The sequence below is a fragment of the Dryobates pubescens genome, chromosome 29 (genome assembly GCF_014839835.1).
Source record: "Dryobates pubescens isolate bDryPub1 chromosome 29, bDryPub1.pri, whole genome shotgun sequence".
NCBI classification, from domain to species: domain Eukaryota; kingdom Metazoa; phylum Chordata; class Aves; order Piciformes; family Picidae; genus Dryobates; species Dryobates pubescens.
The window spans coordinates 4,914,093-4,931,081 of NC_071640.1; the positions used below are offsets into that span (position 1 = coordinate 4,914,093).

Here is a 16,989-nt window from a genome sequence, read left to right on the forward strand (position 1 = left end):
AGAAAATGGAGCAAAAGCTGCTGACATGATATGATGCCACTTGCACTGTCCAGAAAAAAAAACCCCAAAACAATTTGATTAAAATGAGTCTCTATGCATAACCTTTGCCACCAGGAGCACAGTGCTGCAGCTCACAGCCAAGGCAACACCTACTCCAAGGCATGTTCTGGACATTTCCTTGCTCTGCGTTTACACCTGACAACTGGGATTTGGTATTGTGCCCTCATGGTTGTGCCGTGGAATCGCTCCTCTGTAACATGGCACCATCAGGTGAAGTGAACTCCAGACATAACCTCCATAAGCCAAACCCCAACGTGACAGACACTTCAGGGATTCATTGCCCAGCCTACAGAGGAGACTTCACAAGACAAAACCTTTCCAGATCCACGGAGCTCTGCTCCTCCCCGAGGGCCAAGTCCAGCTGTCCCCGGGTGCCCGAGGCAATGCTGAACGTGGCATTATCCAAAACAGGTGGCACAAGGCCCGGAGCACCGGCTCGGGGCGGCTGCAGCGGGGCTCAACCAGTGTCGGTCGGTTCGGGGAACCTCCGCGGTGCTAGAGCCGGCCATGGCCCCGTGACGTCTATACCCTGCCCTGCAGCAGCCGGGCCGCGGTTCGCGGTGGCACCGGGGCCAGCGGCGCTGCCGGGCGAGGCGGGGCGGCCGCGGGCAGGGCGGGCTCCTGCCGCCCCCCGCATCACATGAGGGAACTTCGGGCCAATGGCGCCGCGGCGAGGGCCGGGGCCCCGCTCGCACCCGCGGACGCTCATTCAAAACGCGGCCGGGCTCTGGCACCGGCAGTCCGTACCCCTGTCCCTTGGCTACGGGGGGCCGGGCGCTGCCGGCGGGGATGCCCGGTGGGGCCGCGGCCTGAGGCGGCCGCCCGCCGCCATGCCGGTAAAGAACCGGTACAACCTGGTGGACGATGGCTGCGACTCCCGCGTCCCGCTGCACAACGAGGAGGCCTTCCAGCACGGCATCCACTTCCAGGCCAAGGTGAGCCCCGGCCGCGCTCCCCCACCCCCGGGCGGCGACGGGCCCAGCGGGACCCTCGATCGGGGGGTGCAGCAGGGACTCCCTGCCTCGTTGTCAGAGCCCCTCGGCCCTTCCCGGCTCCGGTGGGCTTTGACAGAGGCTTCCCTGCATAGCCCGCTTAGCCCTCGCCTGTTGCGGACCGACCCTGGGCACAGCTACCACCGGTGGAGCGTGTGCTGGCCATGGGGACAGTGGCACCACAGGACCGATCGCACTGGGAGCTCAAGGCCGGAGCTTTCTGTGCCCTCTTCCAGCAGTGCCTATGGGGTATTCTTCATCTCTGGCAGTGCCCCTAGCCCATGCACCTGTGTGCTGGATCTAAGATAGTTTAAAGAAAACACCAATAAATTACAAAAGCCTGACATTTGATTATTGCAATCAAACAGGTTTTTGCTCTCTTCCCAGTGTTTTTTTTTTCAGCTCTTTAACCCTTAGAAGCTGCCTTCTGTGTGTTATTTGGGAACTGATCTGGAAAGACCCCTCTTGACATTGCACTGGATGCTGCCTGTGCCAGGCGCACATCCTTGCTCAATCTGGTGCCTGTGCTGTTCCCCACCAGGCAGGACCCTGTTCCTACTGCAGCGAGGTAACAGCTCTCTATTCCCCTGGAAACCAGCAGCCTGTTATGCGCTGCTTAAAACCATCTGAGCGCCTTACTCCATCTGACCTGTTCCCTGCATGGAAAGCTGGGCAGGCAAGGTCTTCGTCTAAATGCAGGCAGTCTTCAGGTATCAGAGAGGAACACTGATTCTGTCAGAAATCTAATATTGATCATGAAGGAGATCTGGCAGCACAGCATTGCTCTCTGAAAGTGACTCCACTGGAATTGGCATTCTGTAGACATTGCAGGGAATGGGTTTTTAATTCAGCTGACAAGAAGAACTGCATTTTGCTGGAGCAACTCTAGGGTTCCCTTCACCCTCTTTGCAGGTGGCCTAACGTGGATTAGAAATGGAATTCACGCCTGCTGTCTCCTGAGCTGGGAAGAAGTGGCATATATATTGAAATAAAGCTCTGATTTGGTGCATTTTGGTTTTCCTGCTGAAAGAGCTGTAAGGTTTAAGCAGGATATAGGATGAATCTGAGTAGACAGTTCATCAGGGACTTTAAAAATCTCTGTCTTTCATAGGGAAGCAGAACAATCTTTGATTTCTCTTTTTAAATTAACATTTGCTATGACACAGACTCTGCTGAGGAGAAGAAAAATCCTTATTTTGATTTTTAGAAGATGTGAAGCAACTGTACCTTTAACTGAGTGAAAGGGGCTCCTTCAGGCATCCAGAGCTTATTCAGAGAGTGGCTAACATGCTGTTGAGATGTGTGTGTCTGAGTTAGGCTTTTTTCATTACCTTAGTAACATGCTTGTATTTTGCTCTGAAATCTGTCTCTTCCAATTAAGACACTCATTGTGGGCACATCAGTCAGCTGCAACTCTGACAATGACAAGGCTGTAAGTGGCTGCCAGGTGTCTCGCACCAGGCAATCCTATTGACCACATTCAGTCTCTGATCTCCACATAGCAAACTGTCTTGCTTGCCCTGTAATCTTCAGGGACAAACTTCAGGAGGTCAGTACTGGGAGTTGCTTTTGGAAAGGTGGCTGTTTGTGCAGAGCTTCGAGAGCTGGCAGGGCTCTGCCTGGGAACATGACTACCCAAGCCGCAGCGAGGCCAAAGCAGGGAGTTTGGGAGGATCAATTCTGGCTCAGTCACCAGCTCTCCTCTTGTCCCCACCCATTAATTTTTCTTTGGTGGCACGGCCTGTTCCCTGCTGCAGCTCTGTTGTTCACAGACAAAAGGCCAGCTGGCTGCACTGAATTATTCTGGATTACCTGTGACTGTACTGACAGCCACCACGGAGCAGGGAAGGAAATGCCTGCAACCCAGAGACCACAGATCTGGAGCAATACAGATATGCCCTCACCATCAGCACAGAGGGAGATCCTGGCTCTGTTGCTTTCTTCCCTGCTGCCCTCAAACTCTCATGGTCTGAGTGGTTTGACTCTTGTGTGGTTTACCAAAGGCTATAGCTGAACTTAACTGCTCTTAAAAATGCCATTTTGCAAAGGCATTTACAGAAACATTAGAAAAGCCAGATGACCTTTCAAATTGCTTGCAGTGTTTATTTCAAGGCAAGAGAAAGAGCAGTATATAGTGAGCCAGGAGAACTCATCTCTGAAAGCCTACTAAGTTTTTCAAGATAAAAATGCATTGCAAGCTGTAAGTGGTACAGCAGAGAAATAAAACCAGAACTATGTCAGTAACAGTGACAGCTATGAAGCTTTTCTTGGGGAAGTATTTTGTCTCTGTTCATATCACCCCAAATGTTTGCAGGTGCCTCCTGACTAGTTGCCTCTTCTACTCTCTCCACAGGCACCAAAACCCCACAGCATCTCACAATTTGTAACCACACACTCAAAACCAGACACAATTCATGAGCAAACACTCTTGAGAAGGTGACCAAGCTTTGCAAACTGTCCTCTATGCCCCCACTAAACCTGCCTGTGACAGCCATACAGAGAAGGGCTGTGTCACTCTGAGGTAGCCAGCTACCTCAGTGCTGAGTCCAGCACTTTGCTCTTGGCTGCATGAGCTGCAGGACACCTGGCACCAGCCCATGCTGGCAGTTTTCATCAGGCTGCTCAGCCTCAGATGGCATTTTTCTTGACCTCACCAACACGCCTTTGACATGCAATTCATTCCTTAGAGCTGCAAACCACACCACAACATTAATGGCCTGTTGCTTCACACATGAGGTGGCTGTGCAGGACACTCGTGTTTTCCTCATTCCCAAGGCTGACCTGGCAGCTTTGTGCCTCCTCCACTTGGCAGCGGTGTAGGCAGCACTCCTGTGCACCTGTGCTGTCATGGGTACCCCATGGCCTGCACCAGCAGGTGCACAACTGGCGTCTGCTTTGGCATACAAGTGTTACAGCCTAGCATAAGGGGAGAGCACAAGGAAGAGCACATAGAAGCAGCAGGAAGCTGTCTACCTGCAGGTCTTCCCTCACAACCAATGCAGCGTCAGTGGCGTACTGACACTGCATGCAGGAGCATGGCAGCTGGCTCACAGAAGGATGTGGGTGCAGTGAAGTGGTAGAGGCAGAGGTGGCCCCATGTGTCCCAGCCTTGTGTAAGGGACCCTGCTAGGACTTACTCTGTGGTGCTTACAGTGCTTACACTGAAACACAAACACCCACTGCCAAGGCCAGCCACTGTCACAGCCAGGCAGCTTGCTTAGGACTGCAGCCCCCGTAAGCTGAGTTAAAACCGGCTGGATGCAGATTTGAGTGGGTTTACTGGGATTCTGCAGACAGCTGAGCTGGTCCAACCAAACAGGGACAGTAGCATCTAGAAAGATGATGGTCCAGACTGAAAATTTTGGCTAGAATCAAGAGCCTTGTCCAGCAAAGATAGTTGTACATCCTGGCAACTTCTAATGCTTTTAACTATGGGTCCTTTAAAAGCAGGTGTAGCAAGGAATGACAAGGGATGGACAGTCCCATTTTTATACCCATAGGATCATGGCTTGATGAGCAACAGATACTGTCCTGAAAAGCACTGGTAAAGGAACATCCAGAATCTGAATGAAGTCAGAGGCTCACACCTGATGTGTGATCAATGAACTTCCCTCTGACTTTGATTATTATCCACAATAAGCAGTTGTCCCTGATAAAGCAGGGACTAATGAGAGATGCTATTTACTATAAAGCTGCCTACACCATAAACTTCAGCACTTTACAGACATCTCACTGTTCTATCTTTCCAGTACATTGGTAGCTTGGATGTGCCCAGGCCCAACAGCCGTGTGGAGATTGTGGCTGCCATGAGAAGGATTCGGGTAAGTTCAAAAGAGCTGAAACACACAAGGAATAAATGTCTGTATTCACTGGAGTGACTTGGTTGCCATGTGCTGTGCTGCATTCCCCCCTTCCTCTTCCTGTATGGAGGTCAAATCTCAGCACAGTCAGGGTTGTAACAAGCTTCACCAGAAATTGCTAAGGCATATTAGGAGAGCCCCATCCTGTAAGGGATCAGTTAGCAAAACTCAAACATAAAACTCTAGTCACCAGTCACCAGGAAAGGGGATTCTCCTTGAACCTAAGAGATTTATTTACCCTGTTTGAGTTTTTTTGCATGTGTGAAAAATGAGATGTACACAATCTGCTCCACAAAAGCACTCAGATTCATTGACAGTTGCAAATATACTATGTTATTATATACTGAAATACCAGTGGCCTGGCAGATGTTTTGTATGTAAATCCCATCAGACTAGACTTTGTGGATTCTGCTGCTCATGGAATAATTTGCTGCTTTCCCCCATCCTCCACTACAGTTTTACAGTTCCTGTTTCTCATCAAGTCTGTGCTCTTCCTCTTCTAGCCCTTTATTCTTCAGAACAGCCTGTGAATGGCCACCAGATTTAGCTATGATTAGCACAGTGGCTAGCTTACATCTGCTTCATACATAAGCAGTTCAAGTGTATCTACCCCAAAAGGCAATGCAGCTGTTGTGCCTGGCTGAAGTTTTGCAGGGGTCTTAATTCTGTGTCTCTTCATATGTCTCACATCAGCTGAAGCAGGTTTGAGAATCTTCCATTTAAAGCTTTGAGGGGATTATCCTATTTTCTCCCCCCACCCCCCACTGTATTTAACCAGCTAATTTTCATTTAGAATAGCGCTTTTTAAACTTAGCCTGTAACTGGCTGGGGAGCTGATGTATTCATCTGCAGCCAAGCTCAGAAATGACATTCCCCTGCCTTTCTCTGCTCAGACTATTAGCACAGCTCTTGCTCAGAACGCAGTGCAGCAGCAATCTAAATTGCCTGGTTATTTGTGGAACAGGTGAACAGCTACAGGAAGCAAAGGCTATAGGTGAGGACTACAGAGGCAGTTCAGTGCTGGTGCAACTGTTAGCAATTTCTGATCTGAATCAATATTTAGCATCCAGTTTGACACCACACTTCTGCTGATCTTTGACTGGGTAACACTCTTACAAGAAAAAGCAGACAGTATTTTAATATCAGTTGCTAGAAAGTGTTTGCATTCTGTTTTCACACGTTGCTATTGCCATGATGTTGTCTAGCTCAGAGTCTTGGCAGTGCGATAGCGTGCTTGAGTGTTACATGAAGCATGCAAGAAACCACTCTGTGTTCATGGGTGCCATCAGTTAATCTTAACACACAATATTTTTAAAGCAGGCATCCTGTATTCTATACTGGGGTTTTAATCTTGGAAGCTCTTTCCAAAAAGGGAGGGCTTCCCTTTTCATGTGTGCATTGTACAGCAGGATCTTATTCAGACACTTCCTGGCTGCTGAGCGGAAGATGCTCCGCTATTGAAGATAGTTAGTTGGCACTGATCCTTAATTAGAGCATAAAGAATGAACTGGGAGGTCTTTGAGGAGAAATCTAGTGCATAGTGTACACAACCTAGGAACTGAGGGAAGATGGGGGTTATTTATGTAGCATTCATTTGCATGCAGAGGCCTTGGCCATACTAGAGTTTTTTCCCATGGACTTTCAGCGGCACCAGTTGCAACTGGGAGGAAACACTGCAAAGAAGCTATTGGTGGAAACTAGTATTTTGCTCTGAGTAGTAGTCCCTGTTTGCACTGCAACAGTGAGAAGGGTCCTGCAGCCTTGCCAAGTGTTGGCAGAGGCACGTAGTGCAGAAGCTTTCATCCTTTGTGTGCTCCAGTGTGCCACTGGAATTCTCTACTGGAGCGGAAGAGAGAAGTCGCTCAGTACAAGCCCCAGCACAACATTTCCTATGCTGCTCTGTGCCCTGCAACATGGGAGGAGGCAGCCTGAGCTATCACTGGAGCAGTCAGTGACAGAGCCAGCTGAGCATGGGGCAGCACAGCATAGGCAAGCCGTTACTCATTGCTTCTGAAGGGACCAGGGAGGAGGATGAGGAGTCACAGCTCTCTGTTTTCCAGGCTCTGACAGAGCAGGTTACTCTGGTTTTTCATTAGTAAATTGATACAAGCTCTGAAACTGCCTTCCCTACTACTATGTCTGATTCTGGTTGCCAGTCTGTGATTGAAAGCCCCAGGGAGAAAGCCTTGCTACCTAACACTCAAATGTGTTCTTAAAGAGTGTGGGGAGAAAGAAATGGTAGTAAGGAAAGTAAAAACCTCCAGCTGCCGAGTCTACTCATTGGCCTTTCACTATCCTGTGCTGTGTACTGAGCTCTTTTTGCTAGTTCCATAAGAATTATGCCAGGGATGGTATTCTCCATGCATTAGCAAAGCAGTCTGCTTGAAGACTTCAGGACATGCAGAGCACACAGGCTGTAGGATACTTCACCCAGAGAGGCCCAAATAGCATGTTTTAACATTAGTCTGCTGAAATCACAATCTGCTCTTTAGCAGTAAGTATTTAACATGCACTCTCATAGTAAAGCTTAAATCCATCGTCCTGGCTGAATGGATACTTGTAGAATTGCTAGCAATACTCCCATTAGTCACACATTAGATTCCCATTTCATAACAGACTGGGAAACCTTGTCTCATCATGTTCTAGGCTTCCACTGGAGGGAATGTAAATGCAGTAGGTAGGACAGGGAAGCTGCTCTTCTTAGCTTCCCATTATGCAGAGCTAGACAACTTTTAAGTTTGCTAATCCTCCCAGTGGAGTGACTCTGACAGCGAGACATACAGCTGCCATGTTATTATATGATCATCAAAGTTCAAACTAATCTCTCCACCTCCTCTTGCCCTGGCAGGAGAAGTGGTGAAATTAGTTTGCTACGTGAGTAAGTAGCACGTCAAGTTGCCATGTCTGAGCTCCAAGCACCCAGCGCAGGCAGGGTTCCTCACCTCCCAGGGAGAAGCACTGAACTGTATCTGCTGTCTCCTGCTGCCCCAGGCCATCCATGTCTGGGTGTCTGGCAGCACCTGCACAATCTCTAGCATTCAAAGTCAGTCTCCTGGTGGAGCTGGCTTTCTGCTGAAGTGGATTTATCCACAGATACTTGAGCCTTCTCAGCACCCTAGGGAGTTCATGTACAATAAAAGGTTTTTCTTCCTGTTGAAGTCAAGTGGCAGCTAATGTGAGAATGTGACGGTTCTCCTCCAGGGACCAAACAGCGGGGACCAATTTAGCAGGGTCACCCTTTCCCTAGACACATGACTCTTGTTTGCCTGTTAGTGAACAACTAAATAACAAAGTTCTTCCCTTAGGCAGGTGAAGGCTCTCTCATGGAATCTAAGAGGAAAGAGGTTGTAGAGCCCACACAGCACTGAAACAGTAACTGGAAAGCTTTGCTAATGATGCTTCTGGGTACAGGCCTAGGGGTAAAGATGGGTTTAGTAACACACAGAACATTTCCTTGAAGCTCCAGAGGTTGCTTTGGAAATCTTGCCCTGGGAGACAAGGGAAGGGATAGCTTTATGTGAGGGGTTCACATCACAACATGTCTTGCATCTGTTCTCCCCCTTCCAGAGCTAGCACTGACCAGAGGAGAAATGGTCAGCTGTTACCCCCCTAGAGCAATTCTGCCCTCAGCCCAGCACTGCCAGTCAAGCAGTCCCAGTGAAATGCTGCACTTTTGAGTAGTTGCACAAGGACATGGTAGGATTAAGTGTCAAAGCCTGTCATCCCCACAGGCAGCCTGCTGCCAGCAGTTCCCCAAGACATTCCATTTCATTACCCCTAAGGCACAGAATCAGTTTCCCTGGAATTCGCACATAAGATTCTACAAAGCCTAGAAATTCCAGGTCTGTTTGGAAGGTCTAGCTTGGACCCAAACAGGTATTAAGGCTCAGTAAGGAGTCAGATGTCATGTTATTTAATCATTTCGTAAGAGAACAGCCAGCTGGTGCTGTGCCCATCCAAGCACCAGGATGAACAAACAGGAGGCAAGAATCCAGACTAATATGTTTCTTGTTACCTCCACATTTCTTAGGCTTAATTTAATTGAGAAGTCTTTTTCCCCAGAGGCCAGAGAAGCAGGAACATTTATAAACCTTGCCACAGGATACATCAGGATTGCCTGAGATCTCCTTGGCATGAGAACTGGGTTCTCACTTCAGCCTCACTCTTACCCTGATCATTCTCACTGCATCCATGCTCTTAAGCAGAGCTTCAACACTTTGCAATTTCTCCACATCATATTCCAGGGAGCAAGTGCAATCTAGCCACACTAAAAGTCATACTGACTGCCAAATATCAGCTGGCAGTGTCGAAGTGTGACATGACATCAGTTTGAATCAGCATGAGCAGAAGAAGTTATACTGCAACCTTATGATGCAGAGGCAGCAGGGACAGCCACACAGAACTTGCTTCTCCTGCACTGCAGTCTGATAGCTGGGGTGGCTTCAAACAGCAGCTTAAATTTAAAGCCATGCCAGGCTGGAAAATGCAAAGGTTCAGCAGCAAATATGGTTGTAAAATTTATCTGATCTTGCTACAGAATGAGAGGAGCCATGTGGACAGCTGGCAAAGGGCAGGGTGACTGCCTCCGGCTGTCCTGGTTTAATTCATCATTGTGTGGCAGGCAGATTTCAGAGGTAGAGATGTTTAATAGACTTGTTCATGAGATTCTTCTAAAATGGTTCCTTCACTTTTCCCAGGGAGACAGGCTTCTTAATGCAGGAGAGAAGTTCACTAAGATAACCACTGCGTATATTCCTCTGATATGTTCTGCCTGTAAGCCCTTCCCAACTTAAGTTGGAGTTAAGTTTTCATGCCAGCTTCATGTTATTCTGAGCTGGAATTGTTATCAGTACTCAAAAAAAAACCAAAGCAGAAGCTGAACTCCCAGCTGCTGGGTTTCTTGGTTAGTCTTTGCAGCCTTTCCCACTATAATGAAGTAATTTGGTCTGCTGCAGCTGAAGCACAGAGTCAAATGTGGAAGTGCAAACTGTTAGAGCACTTGCCCTGGTGCAGACCTCTGTAGCTGCACACCAGGATCTGTTGTTGTTGGATGGCAGTTAACTCTGCTGCTGTTCTTGGAGGGCTTTTCCTTACGGCCTCATTGAAAGAGCATCCAAATGTTCAGCTAATAACAGCCCTGGGCTGTGAAAGAAAACAATTCCAGTGTCTTAAAATATTTCAGCAGTCTTCAGACTGCTGGTGTGGACCTTTCTTTAGTTCTCAGCTGGGTCATGTCAGTTCACCCAAGGTTGTTAAAGAAATATCATCATGACAGGGACATTCACTACATCACATGAGGAACAGTACTGTAGAAGATAGTCCCATGCTGGGGTCATGGGGCCAATCAATGTCTGTACTGACAAACAAAGGCAGACAGCAGACCTTATGGGAAGACAAGAGGAGGACTTCAGAGAAATAAACTTCCTCAGCCCTGTGTGTTTCTCTTCCTCATTCTCTTCCATATCAAAAAGACTATGTGCATACTCCAAAATATGCTCCTTGAGAGCATGTTTTTCTAAGATACCTTCCCTGCTTTTCTGGAGAACCATGCAGGGTTACCTACACCAATACATACTGGACAGAGCCTACATCTGCTAGGAGAGCACAGTGGTTTTACATATCCAGAGTACACAAGAGCATGTACAAATTTGCTCTGATACCTTTTGCAGAGAGTCTGGTGTCACTTTTGGCTCTTCTCCCAAGGCCTAAGAAAGACTCATGCAGCTTCACACAGGCAGTACATGAATAGACTATAGTCAGCGCTCAGGAGCAGAGTCTAAAAGTCTACACAAAAAGCCACAACAAACTGAAGAACTCACACAAGTGACTTGGAAGATTTACAGGTGATCATGAATGGCTCTGCCCTCTGCCTCCTTTCTAGATCTTTTTGTACTTTTGTCTGCCTATCCAGCAGCTCCCATACCTTTGCCTGCAACCTTACCTGCCATCTGCTTTGTTATGGGAGGATACCAGTCAGCACAACAAAGCCACAGGCACAGAGTATAACAGTCTTTCAGACAGACAAGGGCAGAGGGAATGACTTTGCTCAAGGCATTCTTGCCACACAGCCCTTCTCTTACCCAGGCACCTGGTGCCCTAAGCAGGGCTATGTACCATTCACAACTCACCTGCAAGGCTGCTCAGCTCCAGACACTGTGGTCTCAGAAATGCCAGTTACTCCCAGGGTCCCATCCATGGCAGGCATCTGAGCCAGTTTAAGGTTTCTACCACACAAGATTAAGCTAATTGGTTTTACCTTTCCAGCCCCTGACAAAATACAGCAAGTGTTTTCAGGATGGTAATTAAGTGTTAATTGCAGCTAAGTTTAGCCCTAATGCCTCATTAGTTTGTTTTCCTCTATTTGTTGCAGCTATAGCAGAGACTTCTGCACAGGGATGGGGTTTTCTGGAAGGCAGAGGAGTCCTGCAGTATGCTCTGAGGGTCTTACCTGAGCTATGCCAGGAAACCTATCACCTCCTTCTACCCAAGAGGAGGCGATCTGAGTGTGGAGTCAGAGACCCTTAGACCAGAAAACTCTAATTAGCACCTAAGCAGCAGCTCCACAGGCGTCTCTGGGGTGCCCAGGCACACACATTAGCCCATATTCATGTCAGGTGGATTTTTGCATCCCTTCCTGTCACACCTTCAACAGCAGCCTTCAGCACCCAGCCCTCTTAGCAAGTTCTTTGTCCTTTCATAGATTCACAGAATGGTTTGGGTTGGAATAGACCTTAAAGATCATCTTGTACCAACTCCACTGCCATGGGCAGGGACACTTTCCACTATCCCAGGTTACTCAAGGCATCATCCAGCCTGGCCTTGAACACCTCCAGGCAGGGGGTATTCGTGACCTCCCTGGGCAACCTGTTCCAGTGTCACCACCCTCACTGTAAAGAATGTCTCCCAGTATCCAGTCTAAATCTATCCTCCTCAAGCTTAAAGCCATTCCCTCTTGTCCTATCACTGCAAGCCTTTGTAAAAAGTCCCTCCCTGTCCCAAGTCTCTCTGGATGGCATCCCTGCCCTCTAATGTGTCAGCCAGACCACACAGCTTGGTGTCATCCACAAACTTGCTGAGGGTGTTGAGGGTGTCTGTGGCTGCCTTGGCAGGCTCAGGTGTGTTTCATACACATGCTGCTTTCCTAGCCTTACAGAAAATTCTCATAAACTGAAGAAATTGCTTTAAAAATGTGGAAGCTGCTGTTCTAGGGGAGTTGAGTCTGCCCTGTCTCAGGTTTCCCCAAGCTTGTTATCCCCAGTTTCTGCTCTTTGTACTATCGCAAGGCAAAGGGAAGAAGCTCTTAATAAGATGCCTTTGCAGTGGCGTCATGCACAGTGTTTCTAGGCAGCATTGTGTGGCTGTGGTGGAGAGCTGACTATGCTCTGCTTGAGTGGGAGGAGATGAATAAACACCTCTGAGACTGCACAAGAGAATTCAGCCTTTTCACTGCTTGGGGATGTCTCACTCTCATAGAGCCTTTCCACTGTCTTACAATCCTTTGGAGGTTTCCACCCTGCTCACCTCCATGTCTAAATCACTTCTGGGTTTCTTGCCACAGAACAATGATGTATTATCTTTTGCCACCTAAATTCTGAGCTGAAACGAGTGGGGACTGGTCTAGCAGTGAACACAGACCTCTGTAACAGAAGACATCTTAGAGTTTTTTTAGTAGCCACACGCTATCACTGAACGTTAGGAGTTGGGAGGGACCTCAAAAGATCATCCAGTCCAACCCCTCTTCCAGCAGGATCACCTAGAGGAGGTCACACAGGAGTGCATCCAGGTGGGGTTTGAATGTCTCCAGAAAAGGAGACTCCACAGCCTGTCTGAACAGCCCATTCCAGTGCTTTTGTCACCTGGTTTTTGAGAAGTTACTGGTGCTTATAGATGCTTCAGTTCTTACACCCTGTTCAGAGTGTGCTATGTATGATTGATAACAGATGGATGGAGGGATCAGTCAGTGAAATCATCTCTAAGCAACAATGACCTTTCAGTGCCTTCCTTAGAGCGCTGAGAGCTGGATGGCTTCTCCAACAAGGAGGTGGAACTAGTGAGGCTTATTAATACTGTTTTGCATAAGACTCATAGTGGATTGGAGTTTAGATGAAGGCTAATAAGAGCTAAATTAAAATGCTAGTACTAAATAGAACAAGACAGAGCTTTTTGTCTGCTGCAGAATCTTGGCAACGAGACAGGTACCTTTTAATTGTAAAATAAAGTGCCTTTAACTGTATTATCATTATATTACTGAAGCATTTGATTTCCCTAGCTAAAATGGCAGTATATGAAACCTCTGCAAAGCTTTTCTCTAGCTTGAAATAAAGTAATTTTTTCCACATTATATTGGTGGTTGTACAGTATTACACAGATGAAATGTAATGGCTTTCAAATTACATTGTGGTGTAGAACAATCAGCCACGATGGAAGACTGCTACTTTATTAGTGTCTGAAAAAATGTAATTGAGATGACAACCAGAGTGGTAGTGAGCACATTGGATTAGTTTGTTAACAAGGAGGTGCCTTAATCTGACTGAAAATTGCATGGGGAAGGGCACAGAAGCAGGGGCTGCCCATGGTGTGGAGTGCCTTTGCTATGCTGGTGGAGCAGAGACCCTCCTTGTGTGGCTAACATCAGCGTACTTGTAGATTCCCACTAGAGCAGGTTGACACAATCCAGGAGCCAAACAGAATGGTCCATTAAAACAAAACAAAACAAACCAAAAAACAGTTAAACCTGTCCTGTGGGTGAAACCATCCACATGAAGAAAAAAAACCAACCAAACCAAATCACCTTGTGGCTATGGTGTAACCTCATGCTTTGAGCTCAGCCTTCATGGTTCTTAGGTTAAGAGTATCCACACAGGACACAGAAGCCAGACCTAGTGCCACAACAGCAGGTCCCTTTGTAGATGCTGTCATAATTTTGTCCAGTGCAGGGGCCCTGTGTATGGATGGCTGTTCTGAGGAGAAGGGACCCTTGGGGACCGTGACAACAAAGCAGAATTCTTCTTGGTAAAACAAGATTTGCTAACAACAGCTTGGTTCTAAGCTTGTTTTCTTCATTCTGCTTTTGCTCTGTACAAAATGAGGCCTGAAGGCAAACAGAATTGGTGCTACTTAACTTAATGCTTTTGACAAGCTACTTCATGTATTCTTCAAAACATTCTGTGATTTGATGCTTTGACCAAATAACTCTATGATAAATTTACAGAATAAAAATCTTGAGTGAGTCCCTGGAGGGAAGGATACTTTAATGAGAGCAGGGATATTTTAAAGGGATTACAGAGTGGGTTTCTTTCTTGTCTGCAGCAGTGATTAGACATTCTCTGATGGCCTTTCCCAGGGCCACATGGGTTATTTTGACTTAATTCACAACTGCTTGACTGTTTTCTGGACACCTGAGCCACTTCCCCCTTCCTCTGTCCTTCTGTCACTCTGCTGCTGCAGGAGGATGCAGCACACTGCACTGCAGAGAACATCACAGGACAGGGCCCCAGATGACCCTCCTGGCTGCACAGCCAGGTCCAGCATACTCTAGGAATCCTTCCAAACCCTCTTGGCTCCAGGGTTTTCTCTCTAAAACCAAATTATTTTTCTCACAGGAAGAAGAGCAGTGGGTCACACTAAGACTAGGTGTGGTGTGATGGAGGACTAGGTGTTTGCAGCTGGCTCCAGGGCAGTGTAAGACCCCCAGTTACTCTTTGGGCATGTAGGTTCTTTGGTAGAACTGGCCCAAGCACTGGTGTCTTGCCATCAACACCTCCACCTCTGAGTGCCCTGTACCTACTGTAGAGCCATAAGCAATTTGTGAAACATTAAGGTTCAGTGAGCCCAAGGCATCATGGACTGATTCAATCCTGCTGCAATCCGTGCTCCTGCCATTAATGATTACGGGCTCTAAACTTCCAGCCCAGGCACATTTTCTTGTTTTCACATTGTTGTCCCCACAGGGCAATGCTGATCTCTTGCTTGTCCTGCTACCATGCATCCAAGTGGAGGGAAGGAGATGCCATGAGCTAGGACAGGGAACACTGTTTGGGGTTAATCATTCACCTGCACACAAGCAGTGCAGGATGCATTAATACCCACAGCTTCACACTTAGCTTCTGACACCACTGGCAGTCCAGGGACACTGGGAATGGCACTGAGGAGCAGCGCAGGCATCAGGAAAGTAGAACCAAGCCATCAGCCCCAAGGGTGTCTGCCAGTCACTGCTGAGCAGGGGGACAACAGCATATCATAGCTGTGTTTGCAGGGCAGACAGGGCACAGCCAGGTGTAGCTTCTTCCATGGGTGCCTGTACCGAGTTCTTCATCTTAACTCATCTGTGAAGTATCTGCCTGTCTAGCTCAGGACACCGGTGAGTACCTCCAGGAGACCTGGGCAGTACCACACGCCTACAAATAACAGAAAAATCATCCAGTAGCCTCTTGTTCAAAAATCCAAAAGCTCAAAAGCCCAGCCCAGGCTGCGTGCTTCAGCCTTGGTACAGTTTTTAGGACAAGACCTCTGTGAGAATAAATCCTGATACCACAAACCCCTCTTTATCTGTAATTCCCACCATCTAAACCCAGGCTGTTCCTCTCATCATACTTCACTAACCTCAGTAGCTCCCCTGAGGCTAACAGAGTCCTTGAACTGCTTAATATTCTGAAGTTTTAGAAATGACACAACTAATGTTGAATTTTCTTACAGCAACAGTCTTGTTTCCAAATTGGGAGTTGAGACTTTATGGACAATTTGAGAAGGACCCAGAGACCCTATTTTAGATTTAGAGATTGCCACAGAGAAGAGTTAGCACTGTTTGTGGGCAAGTTTATTGGCATTCGGTAATTCCTGACCAAGAACTACTTGGCAAGAGGCAGCATGCCACCCATGCTCTGCATGGCCCTGCTCAGGTCTTCACATGTGGGTAATGCCTTGGTGCTGCCCAGGAGCAGCCTGGCAGGAGAGGGGTGAGCTCCTTTCTGTCTTTGTTTTTGCTGTATTCCTGGAATGAGCATGACACAAGAGCTCTTGGGCAGATTTCGAAAGGCATTTGTGCCGTGCGTGTTGTTCAGAACAAGGGAGCTCCATCTGAAGTCACTGGGAATTAGGAATTGTGTGCTTTAGAAATCCCTCTTAATAGCTGGGACCTGACTGCTGAGTTCATTCAGGAGGCAGATCTTTCAGTACTGCACGCCAAGTCTTCACCAGCAGACCATACACACCCAGTCCCTGTGGCCCCACAGTGACTGAGCCCCTTCCAAGCTCAGCTGGTCCTGGCTGAAACTGTTAGTGCTCTCAGATGCAGACACATTCTTTCTGTGCAGTGGTTGAAGGCTGCCCATAAGCACAGAGCTTTCTGTGAGAAATGTTTGCTCCAAGTGGAACTGTTTGAGATCAAGAATATTAGCAGCTTCACAGAAAAAGTCGCTTTGCCTGGGAGTAGGGCAGATTATTTCAGGCCCTGACTGTCTCAGACCAATACTTAGCAAGGCTGTTCATGAAAGTTGCTGGCATTGAGAAGGAGAAAGGTTCAGCTGCACCCAGGGCCTGAGCTAACAAAAGAAATCTCCATCATGAGAGAGAACGAAGCCTGACTGCACCTAGCCAGCAATGCATGAAAGCTGGTCTGCACATAGCAGCACTCTAGGCAGCTCAGCATCCCTCCATTTTCATTCTGCTCTAGTTTGCCACCAAGTACTGTTTCTGAATGCAAATGTAGATCTTCACTCTAGCTCGAATTCTGTTTGCTCTAAGATAGAGCTGTGAAGTCCAGCTTCCTACTTCTGCTGTAGATATGCAAAGAAAGTGTGGATTTCCCTACTAGGTGACTAGGAGAAACCACAAGATACAGAGCTGGAGGACAGCACCCAAGATGCATATGGGCTGTGATAGCAAGTTGAGAAGCCAGGAGATGTTCCCTCCCTGCAGCATTTACCAAAAGCAGGTGTTAGTCATGCAGATGTAGCTTCTCCAGATTCCCAACAGCAAACTAGATTCCTCCTCCTTTGGGTAAGTATCCACCCTGGGTGGATCAGTTTGTCATCATTCTCCCCCACATCCTGAAGTCATAGGTTTTAAGGAGTCTGCAG

General features: G+C 47.7%; 1 protein-coding gene across 1 annotated transcript in view; it reads left to right on the plus strand.

The window, feature by feature from the left end:
- Nucleotides 1–769: 769 nt before the first annotated feature.
- The window catches only part of LOC104306549 (carboxyl-terminal PDZ ligand of neuronal nitric oxide synthase protein), a 36,089-nt gene continuing 19,869 nt past the window's right edge, over nt 770–16,989 (plus strand). Inside the window, exons 1-2 of the mRNA XM_054174404.1 lie at nt 770–995; nt 4,802–4,873. Of these exons, the coding sequence (XP_054030379.1) occupies nt 891–995; nt 4,802–4,873 (177 nt within the window). The 5' untranslated portion in view covers nt 770–890. The remainder of the gene's footprint in view (nt 996–4,801; nt 4,874–16,989) is intronic.